The sequence below is a fragment of the Aulonocara sp. 'chitande type north' Nkhata Bay genome, linkage group LG7, assembly GCF_057382095.1.
Source record: "Aulonocara sp. 'chitande type north' Nkhata Bay isolate Kocher_YH1m ecotype deep benthic linkage group LG7, A_spYH_male_GT1.1, whole genome shotgun sequence".
NCBI classification, from domain to species: domain Eukaryota; kingdom Metazoa; phylum Chordata; class Actinopteri; order Cichliformes; family Cichlidae; genus Aulonocara; species Aulonocara sp. 'chitande type north' Nkhata Bay.
The window spans coordinates 55782136-55797515 of record NC_141350.1 but is presented as its reverse complement, the minus strand read 5'-3'; the positions used below and the strand labels follow the sequence as shown (position 1 = coordinate 55797515).

Genomic DNA, 15380 nt, shown 5'->3' with positions numbered 1-15380 from the left:
TGTTCAATTTACGAAAAAATACCCTGCCCCCAAAAACAACCAGGGGCATTTGAAAATAGCTGAGTAGCGGCAAGATTTTCTCCTGGAAAGAGTTTTTAAAATTAATATGGGGTTTTAAAGCACGGATTTAAAATCTTAAATGAAGACGTGACGGACAACTGAATAATGTAACTTTTTAAAACATACTTTTTTATTTTATTTCATTTTTGAGAGGATTACGTATGAAACGCATGACAATGACGTATTTTTGGCGCGTCACGCTTGGCTCAAACAGAAGCGACTAAACGTTGAGCATTTCGCTCGTAATGGTAGGTATAATTTTAATTTTAAGGTACCAGGCGTTTGCTGTGTTAATCATTTAAGTCTCATTGTGGTTATATTTTTGATAAATTTTGATATTTTTGATTCGGAGAGGAAGTTCACTTACGCCGTGTTTCTCATTGTTTACGCTGTATTGTCTTTTAGTCATTGCACCTTATTTTACTTTCTTATTTAATCTAACCCCTCAGTTCATTAGTGATGTCTCAACAAGCACAACAAACGATTCCTTCCGCCCCTGACTCCCCTGCGCTGGTTGTCACATCTAACGTGCAGAAATATGCAATAAAGAAGAAGAAAGTCCTCAGCGCCGAAGAAATTGAGCTGTTCGAACTTACTCAGGCTGCAGGAATTACTGTGGATCAGGAGGTTTTTAAGTATGTCTAATAATAGCCTTATCTGTGGGTTACATGGAAGACCATGGTTTTATGTCCTCACCCCCTTCCTCCTCCTCACAGAATCATAGTGGACTTGCTGAAGATGAATGTGGCTCCTCAAGCAGTCTTCCAGACCTTGAAGGCAATGTGTGCAGGACAGAGGGTAGCTGAAAGCTGTGGTGGAGACCTTTCAGCTGGCGCCCACACCACAAGCATGACCACAGCGCACACAGAAGCCAGAGGTTAGTATCTGAAGAATGGGATGTAATGCAACTGAAAGTATATGTATATTTGTCATTTAAATGTTGACTATCTTTCAGCTCACATAGTCTACCTTCTTTTAACTAAGAAACATTGCAGAAATCAGGCTGGGAAGTTTTAGTCTCCCCATTTATACTGCTTTATTGTAGTCCGTTCCTGTTTTCCCCCTCTGTTGGGTCCTCCTAACCCACCATTGGTCAGTCCAGGATGCAGCAGCCACAAACACTAGTTAAGATTCAGATGTCACCCCCCAGGTCACAATTGACTTAGGAAAAGAGGGCTGTCATTTGTCACCTACAGTTTAACCCTCTGAAAGTCAGAAAAGTTCAGGATGTGTTTTGCTCTTTTTAATCATTGTGGGTTCACATTTTTGGCAATATAAGATAAGATAAGATAGAACTTTATTAATCCCTCAGGTGGGTTCCTCTGGGAAATTCGGTTTCCAAAAGCACAGCACCGACAGAAGTTACAGTTACAGAATATTATATATATATATACACACATATATAAATACAGAGACATATATAAATAAAATATATGAAGGGGATAAATAGAATAAATAGGAATAAAAATAAAAATACAAGTGAATTGCACATTTCAAGTATTGAGGTCTATTGCACCATTGACTATTAACAAAAGTATTGCACAGTGAGGTGAAGAGGCACTACAGCTTAGTTGTTCCCCCCTCCTTTGTCCTCCTGTTTCCCCTCCCTCTCCCCTCCAGAGAGGAGTTAAACAGTCTGATGGCGTGTGGGACAAAGGAGTTTTTAAGTCTGTTAGTTCTTGTCTTTGGGAGAAGCAACCTGTCACTGAACAGACTCCTCTGGTTGTTTATGGCCGTGTGCAGAGGATGCCCAGCATTGTTCATAATGTCCAGCAGTTTTTTTAGTGTCCTTTTCTCTGCCACTGTCACCAGAGTGTCCAGCTTCATGCCGACCACAGAGCCAGCCTTCCTGATCAGTTTCTCCAGCCTGGATGAGTCCTTCTTTGCTGTGCTGCTCCCCCAGCACACCACAGCATAGAAAAGTACTCCAGCAACCACTGACTGGTAAAACATCCTCAGGAGCTTCCTGCAGATGTTAAAAGACCGCAGCCTCCTGAGGAAGTACAGTCGGCTTTGGGCTTTTTTATACAGATGCTCTGTGTTGCATGACCAGTCCAGTTTATTGTCCACCCACAGCCCGAGGTACTTGTACTTGTTGACCACCTCCACCTCCTCCCCCTCTATCTGAACCGGCAGTGGACCTTCTCTGGACCTCCCGAAGTCCACAACCAGTTCCTTAGTCTTTGAGGTGTTGAGTTATATATAAAACTCTGCACCTTTAATGAAAGCCAAGGCTAGAAGGAGAAAGAACTCATCACTGTTTTTTGTAAAGTGTAGCATAGTTATGCCACAAATCATTATTATATTAGCATAAATTATGTATGTCGTTTTTTTTTGTTTTTTTTAATCGATAAACTATTGTTGTATAAACTATCAAAATTCCCAAATCTCAGTCTAATCGAACATCTGTGAGATATGCTGGACAAAGAAGTCTGATCCATGGAGTCCCCACCTCACAGCTTAAAGGACTTAAAGGGTCTGTTGCTAACCTCTTGGTCCCAGATACCAATGCACACCTCTAGGGCGTCTAGTGGAGTCCATGTGGACCAACACAATATTAGGCAGTTGGTGATAATGTTATGCTTGATTGGTGTATGATCTGGTGGGAATGGACAACATCAAAGGTCCAAGAATAGAACATTAGGGAAGAGGACTGGTCAGAGGGGATCCTAAGACCAACCTACTTTCCAATGCAAACAAGCCCAGTTGTTGGTAACAGTAATTTCTGATAACAACAAGCGTGTGTGTGGCTACAGATATGATTTTTGATGCAAAGACTCAGAATGTTAAAGTTGTTTTTTTTTTTCTAACAATTTATGTTATATCCTTTCTTTGCTCCTCTCTTTGCTTTTTAAGTGTGTGAAATAATCACATTCCTCCATTTAAGTTCTGTACGTGCTGTAGCAGAGGTTCTGTGCTGCACTCTTCCCTTACCCCACCTCACTAACTAAATCCAATCTTCACTTCACCCCACACAGCACAGTTTTCCACATAAAAGGAGGGCATCTGAAGACAGGCATAGTCATGCAAACTCATCTACAAATTGCTCATTCTCACTGTGTTGCAGGCTTTTCTGATTTCCTCTCTATCCCGGTCAGTTCTTTCCTTTCTGTCTTTTTTTCTGTGTGTCTTGTTTCCTGAAGAAGAGGACTCTTTGGCCTCTGGAAAGAGCCCTAAACTTGCCGCAGCTCCCCCCACAGCAGCAGGCCCCAGAGCCACAAGGGTCAACACTAAGATTGTGGTCTACGGCCCCCAAGACACTAGTTCTCCTCACTCTCAAGGTCCCTTTTGCTGCACTCTGTCCATCACCTCCATCTGCCAACTTGCTTGCCTTACTCATTAACAAAAGTTGTATTTATGTGCCATTTGATATGGAGCAGGATTTTGGAAAACAAACTGCATGCTGTGCTTTCGTTATATGTGCATGCATGCAATTGTGTGTGGATCGCAAAAATTGAATTTGCCCTTGGATGTTTTCATACTCAAGGAGATTTATTCACCGTGCAGTGGATTTTTTTCCCTTTGTTTTTAAGTGGCTAGAAAGTTATAAAAGAAACTCTGAAGTACTCTTTTTATTGACTCTTTTACACAAGAGTAGCTTGAATTTACAAGTTAAAAAAAAAAAGTCTTTTATGTTGCTGTGTGATGGTTAACCTGTGACGGAACAAGAAAAGAGGATCTTGACTTGGTTCATACAAATATGCACTTACTGAGTTCTATTTTCAGGATTTCACTTACTGAAGAAGTGTTCTTCAGTATAAATGGTCAGAAACTTAAACTTGACAAATAAAGCGGAGAAAAGTGTGCGAGCACCAAGCTTTTTATGACTTTTTAAATAACAGATTAAACATTTGACTTGCTAAGAACCTTAACCCTAAGCAACCCCAATGGCTTGATTTTGTATTTCTAAATGGTTAAATCAGTTTAGTGATATATATATATATATATATATATATATATATATATATATATATATATATATATATATATATATATATATATATATATATATATATATGCACACACACACAGAACTTTAACTTGAAGAAGCAATTTCAAAATAAAAAAAGAATGCTAAAATCTGTGATTATAGTACAAATGGAGAGTATAAACGCTATAGAAATACTTTTTTGTAAAACAATGAACAATATCACTATCAGCTGGAACAATATATATATATTTTTTTCCTGTATTATTATTTTTGCTAAGGCTTATGGGATATTGTGGACTTAAGTGTGGACACTTAAGTTTGTGAATGCAATAACTTGAGAACGAAGCGACATAGCACCTTCAAATTGATACCATAGGTGATTCTACTAAAACTCTCGGGTGAGTTTTAATCTCACTAACCTTGACCTAAAGGTTTTTCAAGAATATAATGATGTAGGGTTTTGAAATTGATTCTGTAGGCATGTCTTCTAGGAATCTGAGGGGTAGTACTGGTAATTTCCAGTATTTTTAAAGTGGTCTTAAGAAATATTGCTCCAGGCTTTCTAAAGGTCCTTCAGAGTTTTTCTTTGACTGCTTTTTCACTCCTTTTCAGTCCAGTCCTTGTAGTTGATCATCTTTAAAGGTGTGATTTATTTATTTTTCTTTCCTGTTGAGCCAGTTGAAACTGACCTGTAAAATATTCAAGAAAACAATTCTTTGTCTGGATCTTTAAAAAATGCCAAAGTTAACATTGGAGAAGTGAAGGACAAACCAAGAAGTTGGCGGGTCAGAAAACTGTCTGCGGTACATGGACAGTATCTGACAGTCATATGTTTAAGACATAGGGAAAAAGTTCCAGAAACAACTGACACAGGACCTGAGAGGTGGATCTGGCCCTTCAGCTGATCCATCTACTCTTTGCTGAAGCCTCATTTGAAATATGCTCAGTGGAACGTGTGGCCATCAAGAAGCCATTCTTAAGGAAGGGAAACAGAGAGAAAATGCAGAAGTATGCCATATTTCAAAAGACCTAGACTGAAAATCAGTGGCATCAGGTCTTATAGAGTGATGAATCAAATGTGAAACTTTAAATAAACGTGTCAAAATATTCTCTTGAATTGAGAACATAGAAAGTACCGTCAGTTTTTGATCCACCATACAGTCCCATCTGGAAAGCTAAAAGAAAGAAAGAAATCTAGCTGCCAACAGGTTTATTTTTCCCACATGGCAGTGAGCCCAGACATACTGCCAATGCACACAATCATACCTGGATAGAAAAACACAAACTAGAACACAAATCGGTCATGGATTGGCCTTCCTAAAACTCTGACCTCACCATTATTGAAGTGGTATTGAATCATCTCGACAGAGAAGAAAACAAATGTTCTTCAGAAGCCTAGAGAAATGTTCTTGAAGGCTACTTAAATAAACAGCTAAAGAGAGTTCGGGTTGTCTATTCTTCAGTTGTGCTGAAGAATAATAAAATAAAAAAAAATAAAAAAATATTTTCTTCCTTCACCAGTAAAATAGTCAGGTCTCTTGACACATGCTATATTTGCAGTTCATAATTTCTGAGGGCACTTTCTCGCCACTTCATAGTTAGTGTCAAGTATATAAGAAAACTAGCTGTTTTATCAGCTGCACTTTCTCATTCCCCGTCATTATTATTTCCATTTTTATTTTTCTAAAATGCCATATTGCATGGTATATGCGAAGCAGTCCTATAACAGTTACCTAAACATTTATTTCCTCCTTTCCCTGAGTGCATTTTCTTTTTTGCTTCGTTTCAGGAGTGCGCAGTAAAGCCGGTACCAGCCACAGTGAGAAGAGCAGGGAGGCTTCCAGCCAGAGAGTGCAGCGGCAGCCCAGTGCCACTAGAGGGCAGAAAACCAAGAGCTCCGGCAGCAGTAGTTCTTCCTCACAGATAAACTCGACCTAAAACTCTGGCAGTTGGAGGCCATTTGTAAATATGTAGGTTACTTTACGTTTAACTTGTGTGTACGTTTCTCTGTTTTACATCTTAAAGGACTGGTTTACCTAGATTACAAATAAATATAGGTGTTCTGGTATCATTTTCCTCCTCCTTTTAAAAGATGAATGTGTGGTGTAAATAATCAGTGTTAATCTTTTTATGTGGTTCAGACACCGACAATTAACTGTAAGATATGTTATGAGGGAGTGTCTGCTGTATTGAAAAATTAAAGCTGCCTACATCGCTTAATCAAGTGTCATTGATGTAAAAAAAAAGAAGTAAAAAATAAATAAATAAAAAATTGCCTAATCCAGTTCTTTAAGATTCTAACTATTTCAAAATGGGTGTGCGGTGTGTCTCCTTATTACTCTGTCAGATTTTGGTGGGTAAAGCTTTTTGCCCAGTTGCTATCAAACGAGTGAGACACAAAAGAAGACAAAAATAAATGTTTTAATTTGAATATTTTCTACTGAGAAATGTCTATTCATCGTGAACGTTTTTGTTTTTTATATCACATCTTTAAAAAAATCTAACAATTTACTTATCAGATTTGTCTCTTTTACTCTGCGGCAACATACACCAATTCCACATTTTTATAGCATGCAAAGAATATGTACTGGAATAGTTGCTTGTATTTGATGTAATTTAAAAAAAAAAAAGATACCTGATTCAAATTCAGCCGATTTCATTCTCAGAGACATGTTGAAGGTGTTTAAAGTGAGTGCAGAGGTATGCCTCTCAGCAGCAGCAGTATGTGGTGCACAGCAACATTGCATCTTCACGATTTTCCCAGTGTTTGATTTTCAGTTGCTTTGTGACATTGTCAGTGTCTTTCACTGACCTGTTGTACTGAAGACAGTACGGCACCCAAAGGTAAAGAGTGGCTCTTTTTCTCTTCGCTGGTCAGTAAAAATGGCTTTCCATCTCAGACAAATGGTTCTTTGTCTGAACCCGAGAGAGAAATGCAGCAAAGAATTTGAGACATGCAAAAGAGATGAAATGCAGATTTGTGTCACTTTGAAGATTTCTCACTGCTTTTGGATCTTTCGGTGTTTTGATGATGAGCATGGAGTGCTGTAAAGTTAATATGCGCTTTTAAAAGTTTGGACTTTTATTTTGGCTCTGTACTGGTGACTGGGTTTTCATCTGTCACACGGGGGCAGTAGAAGCACACTGCAGTTAACACAGTGAGCCTAAATCTTCACATAGTTTTTAGCCTTTTTCATAAATTTGCCTCAGTATCATGAAAGAGTCAGGAATGCATGCATTGTGCAGTTTTTTTTCTTTCCCATCTGTATTTGAAACAAACCCAGACTCATTCAGAAACAGAATGACACCTCAAAAAGGTAAAAGGTGCAGAGAGAGAGAGTGTTTGTGTGTGTTTGAGAGAGGCAGGCTGCAGGGCTTTATGTCTTTTATGTGGCCGTTTGTCCTGTTTATGTGCTCCTGCCTCTCCTCTCCTCTGCACTCTGCATTGATGGCAGCGTGCCTGTAATTGATGGCACCATATTGCTGTGGTGTAGCAGGTTTAATGGGGCTTGACAGAGCAAGGGAAAGCAGCATGCAGCCAGGGAGGGAACTTAACCCTTTCACACGCACTCCACCCTCCATCGGAGACCCTCCCCGTTCTCCCCTGCCACCCTCGCCTGTTCTCTAGTTTTTGCGCCCTCCCCCCTGCACATCAGCGTGTGCAAACACAAACGAGAATACAAATAGGCCCTCGGTGATTAGCTTGTTTACGATTCCTACTGTTATCAGTGGTCATGGTAATGGCAGTTTGGTTCATGATCAAGGAAGCTCAGACACCCCTCTGACTCCACTTCTGAAAATAAATACTCGCCAGCTGTTGGGGCTCCTTACTGTTTTGCTTGGAGGAGCCTAAATGTGTTTGACAAAGGTAAACAGCTGGGAATTTATTTCTTCAAACTTGCTGCCAGCCTGCAGTGCCTCGATGTCACCTACAGGGGCCAGTGTGGATCCAAGATACGAGGAGTGGCCTTCCAACTGACTTGGATTTCCATTGGCATCCGCTCCAGTATTTTGGATGTGTTTATTTTGTTATGAGGGAATTTCGTAGCCTGTACAGAGCCTTTCATTAAATAGGGAGCGTTATTCGTCACTCAGGCACGCTGAAAAACATTCAGGCCTGCAAACACGTGCACGCGCCTGCACACACTATATGCTCCATTAATCAATAGAGAGGATGAAATGATGCTATTGTGTGCGAGGCAAGGCGAATGGCATGTTGAAGAATGAGCTAGTCAAAGCTGTTGGCAAATCATTAATGTAAGGTGCTGGTCTAAACCAAGTTCTCACATTCTCTGTGCAAGCTGTTCCCAGGTGACAAAAAACTGGGGAGAGACGCTATTTTAAGAGTCGATATCACACCTCTTGTCTCTCCCTCTCTCTCTCTCTCTTTCTCCCTCTCTTTTTTAACCAAGTCACTTATATTCCCTACTGAATCGCTTTCTCTCTGAAAGGATTTGGGTGTGGTACGCAGGAATATCCTGTTTCTCTCTTCTTTCCTTCTTTCCCCTTTTTTCTCTCAGGTATTATCACTTTCCGTGAACTCTCGGTCCACATTTCTCTGGAAATTTATAGGCCACTTTCCCCTCACTTGTTGTCTATACATCCACTCCCTCCCTCTAACCCCTTTGCTCTCCATCATCCCACTCCCCGCCATCCTCCCTCCTTGCCAGGCCGGCTGCAGATTGGCTATTTCCTGCACGCGCCCAGTAGAGCCCTTATCAGAGGTAGAGTGCTGATTGTTGGTCTGTCTCTCAGGCTGACTGACAGTTCAGGCTGCGCTGCTGAAATGCCTGATTTGGTCAATGTTTGTCTGTGGGGCCTTATCTCCACACCTTATATTAACTGCCTTGACAGTATGTGCAGGCAGTCTCTCTCCATCTTGTTGCACCCTCCCACCACCACCACCAGCACCTCCCTCTATCCTCTGTCTCTATCTCCATTCACTCTCTATACCCGCCTCGCACTATAGTCTTTCAACCAGCAGCTAAACATTTTCCCACTGATCCTCCCCTTCCATCATTGTTCCTCTTATAGCTGGATCAGCACTAGAGGACCATAAAAGTCGCTTTATTTCTTGCTTGTTATTTCTGCCAAAAGCAGTAATAGTGTTAACAGTAGTCCAAGTTATAAAACAACGTATTTGTCCATTTAGTCGAATCAGGAAATGTCTGTTCTATCTTCTGAACACCTAAATCTCCTGAGATTCCTAGAACACTGATGACTGCTTTTTCAGCTTTGAGCATTGTAAGAATGTCACAATGTGGCCACACTTTATGGTGTGAATTTGTTGCGATTTGCAACACATTTTAAAATCTTAGTAAAACATAGATGGATTTTCTTGGTCTGAAAAATGATGCTAACACATCAGGACTGTGACTACTCAGTTTGACTAACTCCTTGTGAGTCATAATTATTAGCCAATGAGCCTTCAGTGTCTCATTTTCACAGTCAGACCCCACATTATTAGTCACAATTGGTTTCAAAATGCCAAAAATGGTGACCATTGGGTCACATCCGCGTGGCTGCATCCATTTTTTATATACAGTCTGTGTAGGCTATGCAATAGCTGCTATTTTTAGAAAAGCTGAGTTCAGAAATCTCCCTTTTTAAAGTAATTACATTACCTTCAGTACCTCTCTCCAGGAAACCTCCTCCAAAATCAACAGTCAAATTGCATTCCTGCATACGATAAAAAAATAGACCTTGAAGACCTTGAAGTGACATTATCCTGTCACACATAGAGCAATAACATGTGACAAGACAAAATGTGGTTTCAAAGAAAAAAATACATTTCTTTGGGATGACTAAAAACACCATACTCCTTAAAGAAAATTCAAGGACATGATCTAAGTATTGTCAATTATAGCTACAGCCTTGAATGTGAACACCAGACAGGTTCACCTGTATTGTTTCTGCATGTAGGCAGTAAAGTCAGTGAAAGATATTTCAAATACAAGAGTATCTACATGGCTAGATACCACTAGAGATAAGTGAGAAAAGATAATGATGTGTGTGTCTCTGTGTGTGTGTGTGTGTGTGTGTGTGTGTGTGTGCGTGTGTGTGTGTGTGTGTGTGCGTGTGTGTGTGTGTGTGTGTGTGTGTGTGTGTGTGTAATATAGTGTAAAGGGTATCTTAAAATACTGTTTTGCATTGCTGCTTTTGTATTCTAGGACGAAAACTCAGGTGTGATGTTAAAGCAGCTTTAAAGAAGAGGTAACACACTTAAAAACCCCCACAAGAACGTATCCATTGTGAATCACTTAAACTGACCACCTTAAAATGTGACTTGGAGTTGATCTTACTTTAAAATTGCTGTGAGTTCATAAAATGTCAAACCAATTGAAGAAAGTTAAAACCACAAAAAACACAAAATAGTCAGAATATGGTAGACAGTGCAGAGAAAAAAAAATCAGAGGCTCCCTGCTGCTTTGTCTGTGTTCTGTCTTCTTATGCAAAGCGAAGCTACACCTTTTCCCACAGATTTTCTTTCTGTTTATATAAGGTTAACAAGAAAATGTCAGCTGATTCTACTCTATTCTTGTATGAGTCACCAAAGATTTACAGTCATCTTTTCCCATCTATTACCTATACCTATTTTGACCATCATCAAATAACAATTTGGCTTAACAAGACTTCAAGTTCTTCTATTTGGGAAAACAGAAATTCTGGGGAGAATGCCAACAAAACACTATCCAGTAAATTAACTCTGATATAAAACTCTTTCTCTTGCTACCTGGCAGCTTTCTTGACTTGACTGAGGTACTGTAAAACTCCTATTGAAGGGGGAGACGACCAATAATTTCATGTCAGTGGAAGAACCTTTAGATAATTTAATCCACAAAATAAATTTTGAGTTTGTATTTATTTATTTATAATAATTAATGTAATATAATAATATATGCTATGAACATGATAATATTACATGTAATATTATAATATTTTTATGTATTAAATACCAGTCCAGAATGTTGACACCATCAGCATCTCTGCTCATCTCATTGAGCATATTGTGGATAGAGTAAGCCAAGAAAAAACAAAAAACAACTTAGATCTTTACAACTTAGACAAGTGGATACAGTGATGGTAAAAAGTCAGGACTGGATATTGAATTATCTACTTACAAAGTTTTAAATTAGATGAATTCTAAGTTAGATGAACAATACATGACATATTGCACAGTGTGATCAGTTAACAAAAACAAAGCCAAAGAGCAGACGCTGTGTGTGAAAACACTCCATGATTCAAAAGCTTTTAGAACCACCTTTAGCGGCAATAACTAGAATAATCACCTTGTGTATGACTTTATCGGTCTCTCTCATTGTTGTGGAGGAATTTTGAGCCACTGTTCTTTACAACAGCATTCAATTATAGAAAGCTGTCTTAATGTCCCGCCACAGCATTTCAGCTGGGTTGAGGTCTGGAGTTTGACTGCCTGCTGCAAAACCTTGATTCTTTTCTTTTTCAGCCATTCTGTTGTCGATTTGCTGCTGTGTTTGGGATTATTGCTTGATCCAGTTTTGGTTGCGCTTTACCTGTCGGAGAGATGACTCTAGAATGCTTTGGAATAAACAGGAGTTCATTCTTGGCTCAATGGCAAGATGGAAAGGTCCTGTGGCTGGAAAACGAGCCCAAGTCATCACCCCTTCACCATCATGCTTGACAGTTGGTCTGAGTTGTTTGAGCTGATACACTGAGTTTGGTTTTCACCAAATGTGCCACTGTACACAGTGACCAAACATCTGCATTGTGGTCTCCTCTGTCCAAAGGATATTTGTCCCAAAAACGGTCTTTCTCCTGACAAACCTATCCAAACAAGCTTACATACTTGTTAAGACCTTTCCTAATTGCACTGCCATGAACTTTAACAAACTAACTGAGACCATGCTATTTATCTAACAGCATACTAATTGGGACATCCACATATGGGAATTAATCTTTTCCCTTTTGTTTGTTTTGGACCTTTTTAACCCTTCCCTTATGGGCAGGAGCAATTACTTGTTTAAGATCCCTCCTTGACACTGTGTTAACACACACTTGAATGCTTCAAACCAGCAGACTTCCAAAACTTTGGTTTTATAAGGACCACATTTCTGTTATTATGTCCTGATAACAACTACAAAGTACAAAAACAGGCGTAGTTTATGTTTCACCTTGACTGTATAGCTGCCACCACACAGCTGAAACTGTTGTGAACCTCTATAAAAACCATTAGTAGCTCACATGTTTCCCAAGTCTGCTGCTTACTTGGCTCTTGAAGGGAAGGGTAGGACAAACGCCATCTTTAGTGTTTCACAATTCTGCCACAGACTTCAATTTAGGATTCCTTGAGTGCTATTTCAGCTCCTTCTATAATGTCTCTGTTTGTAACTTGCATTTTTATTCCCGTGTGTCTCAGCCACATGATAAGATGATAAAATGCTCATTTGGGCTTTGCTATTACAATAAACACTCACATGCACCATGTAGTTTATTTAAACCATTTCCGCGTATACTGCAGCATGGGTGTATTAATCCATCACACAAAATAGACGCAAATTAATTGATTATTCAGTGTTTTTAATCTAATCAAATCGAATCAAATCACTTTTATTGTCACATCACATGTGCAGGTACATTGGTACAGTAAATGCGAGTGAAATTCTTGTGTGCGAGCTTCACAAGCAACAGGTGTGCAAAAATACAATAACATAAAACAAGCAAAACATAAGGACGGCTAAATCTGAGAGTAATAAATATATGTACAATATAAGAGTGTATGCATTACTGGATGTGTATACTAAATATGTTTTTTCTACGTGTGTGTGTGTGTGTGTGTATACATATTTTACAAATTAAATAGAGTAAACAATAAATAAAATATATAAAATATACAGAGGTTGGTAGTTGGATATTGTGCAAAAGAAGTGGCATTTATATACAGTGTGGAGTGCATGATGTTGAAGTTCCAGTAGTGAAGGTGAGGTGTCTATGAAGTGTTCAGCAGTCTGATGGCCTGGTGGAAGAAGCTGTCTCTCAGTCTGCTGGTTCGGGACCGGATGCTGCAGAACCTCCTTCCTGATGGAAGCAGTCTGAACAGTTTATGGCTGGGGCGACTGGAGTCCTTGATGATCCATCCCGCTTTCCTCAGGCACCGCTTCCTGTAGATGTCTTGGAGGTAGGGAAGTTCACCTCCAATTATCCGTTCAGAGCACCGCACTACTCTCTGGAGAGCTTTGCAGTTGTAAGCGGTGCTGTTGCCATACCAGGTGGTGATGCATCCAGTGAGGATGCTCTCAATGGCACAGCAATAGAAGGTCCTGAGGATGCGGGGGCTCATGCCGAATCTTTTCAGTCTCCTGAGAAAGAAGAGGCGCTGCTGCGCCTTCTTCACTGTTTTGTTTATGTGTACTGACCACGTAAGATCCTCAGCCAGATGTACACCAAGGAAGCGGAAGCTGCTCACTCTCACTCACTCACTCTTAATGAACTAATCGTTGAGCAATTCTAGAAATACAAATCTGCTGCCACATGTTGTATGGTTTTCTACATTTGTAAAGCAACAACAGCAATACTGCCTCTCACAGCCTTGTCTTTTAACAGTGATTGAGTTTATGACTGAAGTGTGGAAACGAAAACTTTCTGCAGACACTTTTGCTGCTTTCTTGTTCACTTGCTGCTGTTTTACATTATCCATAATCTGATTTACAATCCACCAAACAGCATGATTCTCGAGTAACTGTAATTACCAAAGTAAACATATAAACCCTGACTGTAATGACAAAGAGTTAATCCACACATACATACCAAATCCTGCTTTTTTGTTAAGTAGCACTAATCAACAGAGACTGAGGAGGTAAACAAGGCCTCTTAAGCTTTATTTATTTATTCACTTTATTAGCAAGAGGCTGTTCATTCCGTCTGTTAATGGCAGCTGTGGGAACGAATAGAACTCACACTCACTTGGACCCCTATTGTGTGGCAGGCTGTCAGGTTACACACACGCTGACACACACGCACACACAATAGGGGAGGCACTGTGCACAGCTGTTGTCTTATATTATTTGTTTTCTGAAATCTCCATAGTTACAGTAGAAAGGTGCTTCTAATCTTTACTGTTACGACTATATAAATACAAGCTTGTCTAATCAGGCCACTCCAGGCCAACTATCAGATTTAGTCTCAAATATGTTTCCATACAATGATAGGAAGCAAAGCCAAGCCATTTTTGACATTCCAGGAGAAACAAGTTTAAATTGAGTTTTCCATAATTATTGTCTGCATAGATGTTCAAATACTACTGATTTATGCTTGTTTTTTCCCTTGTATGGACATTATCAGTTATGTTACAATTCATCTTTGATTGTTGTTGCTCTGTGATCTGGCAGGGGACAGTCTTGAGGTTTAACTTGCAACGGAACACCATGACTTAGACTCGAGTGTTCATGTTCAGGCCTATTAATGAGCTGTTAGCTAAATTAGTCCAACTTTTGAGTATAGGGGCAAAGGCAGTTTGGAAAAAAAATCGAAGGTAATATTAAACACTTAAGTTTTAGGGAAAAATGTATTTCATCGTGTTTTTTAAGTTATTCCCACTCATCAGGGTCTGGGGGCAGTTTGATAAGGATCAAACCCAGTGGGCCAGTTTCCATCTATAAGAGGTATCTATGCATCTCAGAATAGGGACTAAAATCAAACTTAACAGAAAAAAGGCAAACATGATGATCTTACAGAGAAAGAGGATGAATTGAAGCATACATGATTACAATATTAATGATAACTGTAATATTGTTCACCCTACAAGCCTAACCATGCTGCCATTGCTGTCCTAGAGTCCGAGCACCACTCTATCCCTAGCGGGACGTGATTGTAGTAGCAATAGCCATAATTTATTGATTTATTTTCCATTCCTTTTCCCCCCTTCTTCATCCCCTCTTTGGTTCCCCCTTCTGGTCAGACAGTATTGGAGATAAGAGGGATGCACACATGAACATACATGCACACACACTTTTCAAGTGCAGAGACTCTTACTTGTTTGTCCTGTTTTACCCTGCAACATATTTGTCTTATCAGTGTTTCACTGTAATCACTTGCCTGTGTCTGTGTGCTGTTTTGCAGTTTGTTTACTTTTTTCAGTCAGCACACCTAAGTTATGTACAGTGCAGCACACATGCTCCTGCACAGTGTATCAGGTTCATGTGACTTGTGTTTTTTTTTAAGGTTATTTGTACTACTTAATTGAAATATCACACTTGAAATAGACATGTTATTATAACTCATCATCTTCAGTTAGCGCTTAATGGTTCTGAGGCAACGAGTTTGCATATTTTTAACTCGTTTAACATGTTGGTCAGACAAAACAAGCAATTTGCCACTGGTGAAATGTAACTAAATATAATCAAGTGCCTGTAAA

The 15380-nt window shown here is 39.5% G+C and overlaps 1 protein-coding gene across 1 annotated transcript; it reads left to right on the top strand.

The window, feature by feature from the left end:
- The first annotated feature begins 165 nt into the window (after positions 1–165).
- Positions 166–6059, top strand: mzt2b (mitotic spindle organizing protein 2B). Its single transcript, XM_086301443.1, has 5 exons — positions 166–308; positions 510–695; positions 777–937; positions 3204–3341; positions 5781–6059. Exons 2-5 carry the CDS (start codon positions 520–522, stop codon positions 5927–5929), a joined length of 624 nt encoding a protein of 207 aa, XP_086157569.1. The 5' UTR covers positions 166–308; positions 510–519; the 3' UTR covers positions 5930–6059.
- Positions 6060–15380: the final 9321 nt, after the last annotated feature.

Coding starts and splice junctions, on each gene's coding strand:
- mzt2b (XM_086301443.1), top strand. CDS start 520: ATGTCTCAACAAGCACAACAAACGATTCCTTCCGCCCCTGACTCCCCT. Junction 696..776: donor GTGGATCAGGAGGTTTTTAA/GTATGTCTAATA, acceptor TCCTCCTCACAG/AATCATAGTGGACTTGCTGA. Junction 3,342..5,780: donor TAGTTCTCCTCACTCTCAAG/GTCCCTTTTGCT, acceptor GCTTCGTTTCAG/GAGTGCGCAGTAAAGCCGGT.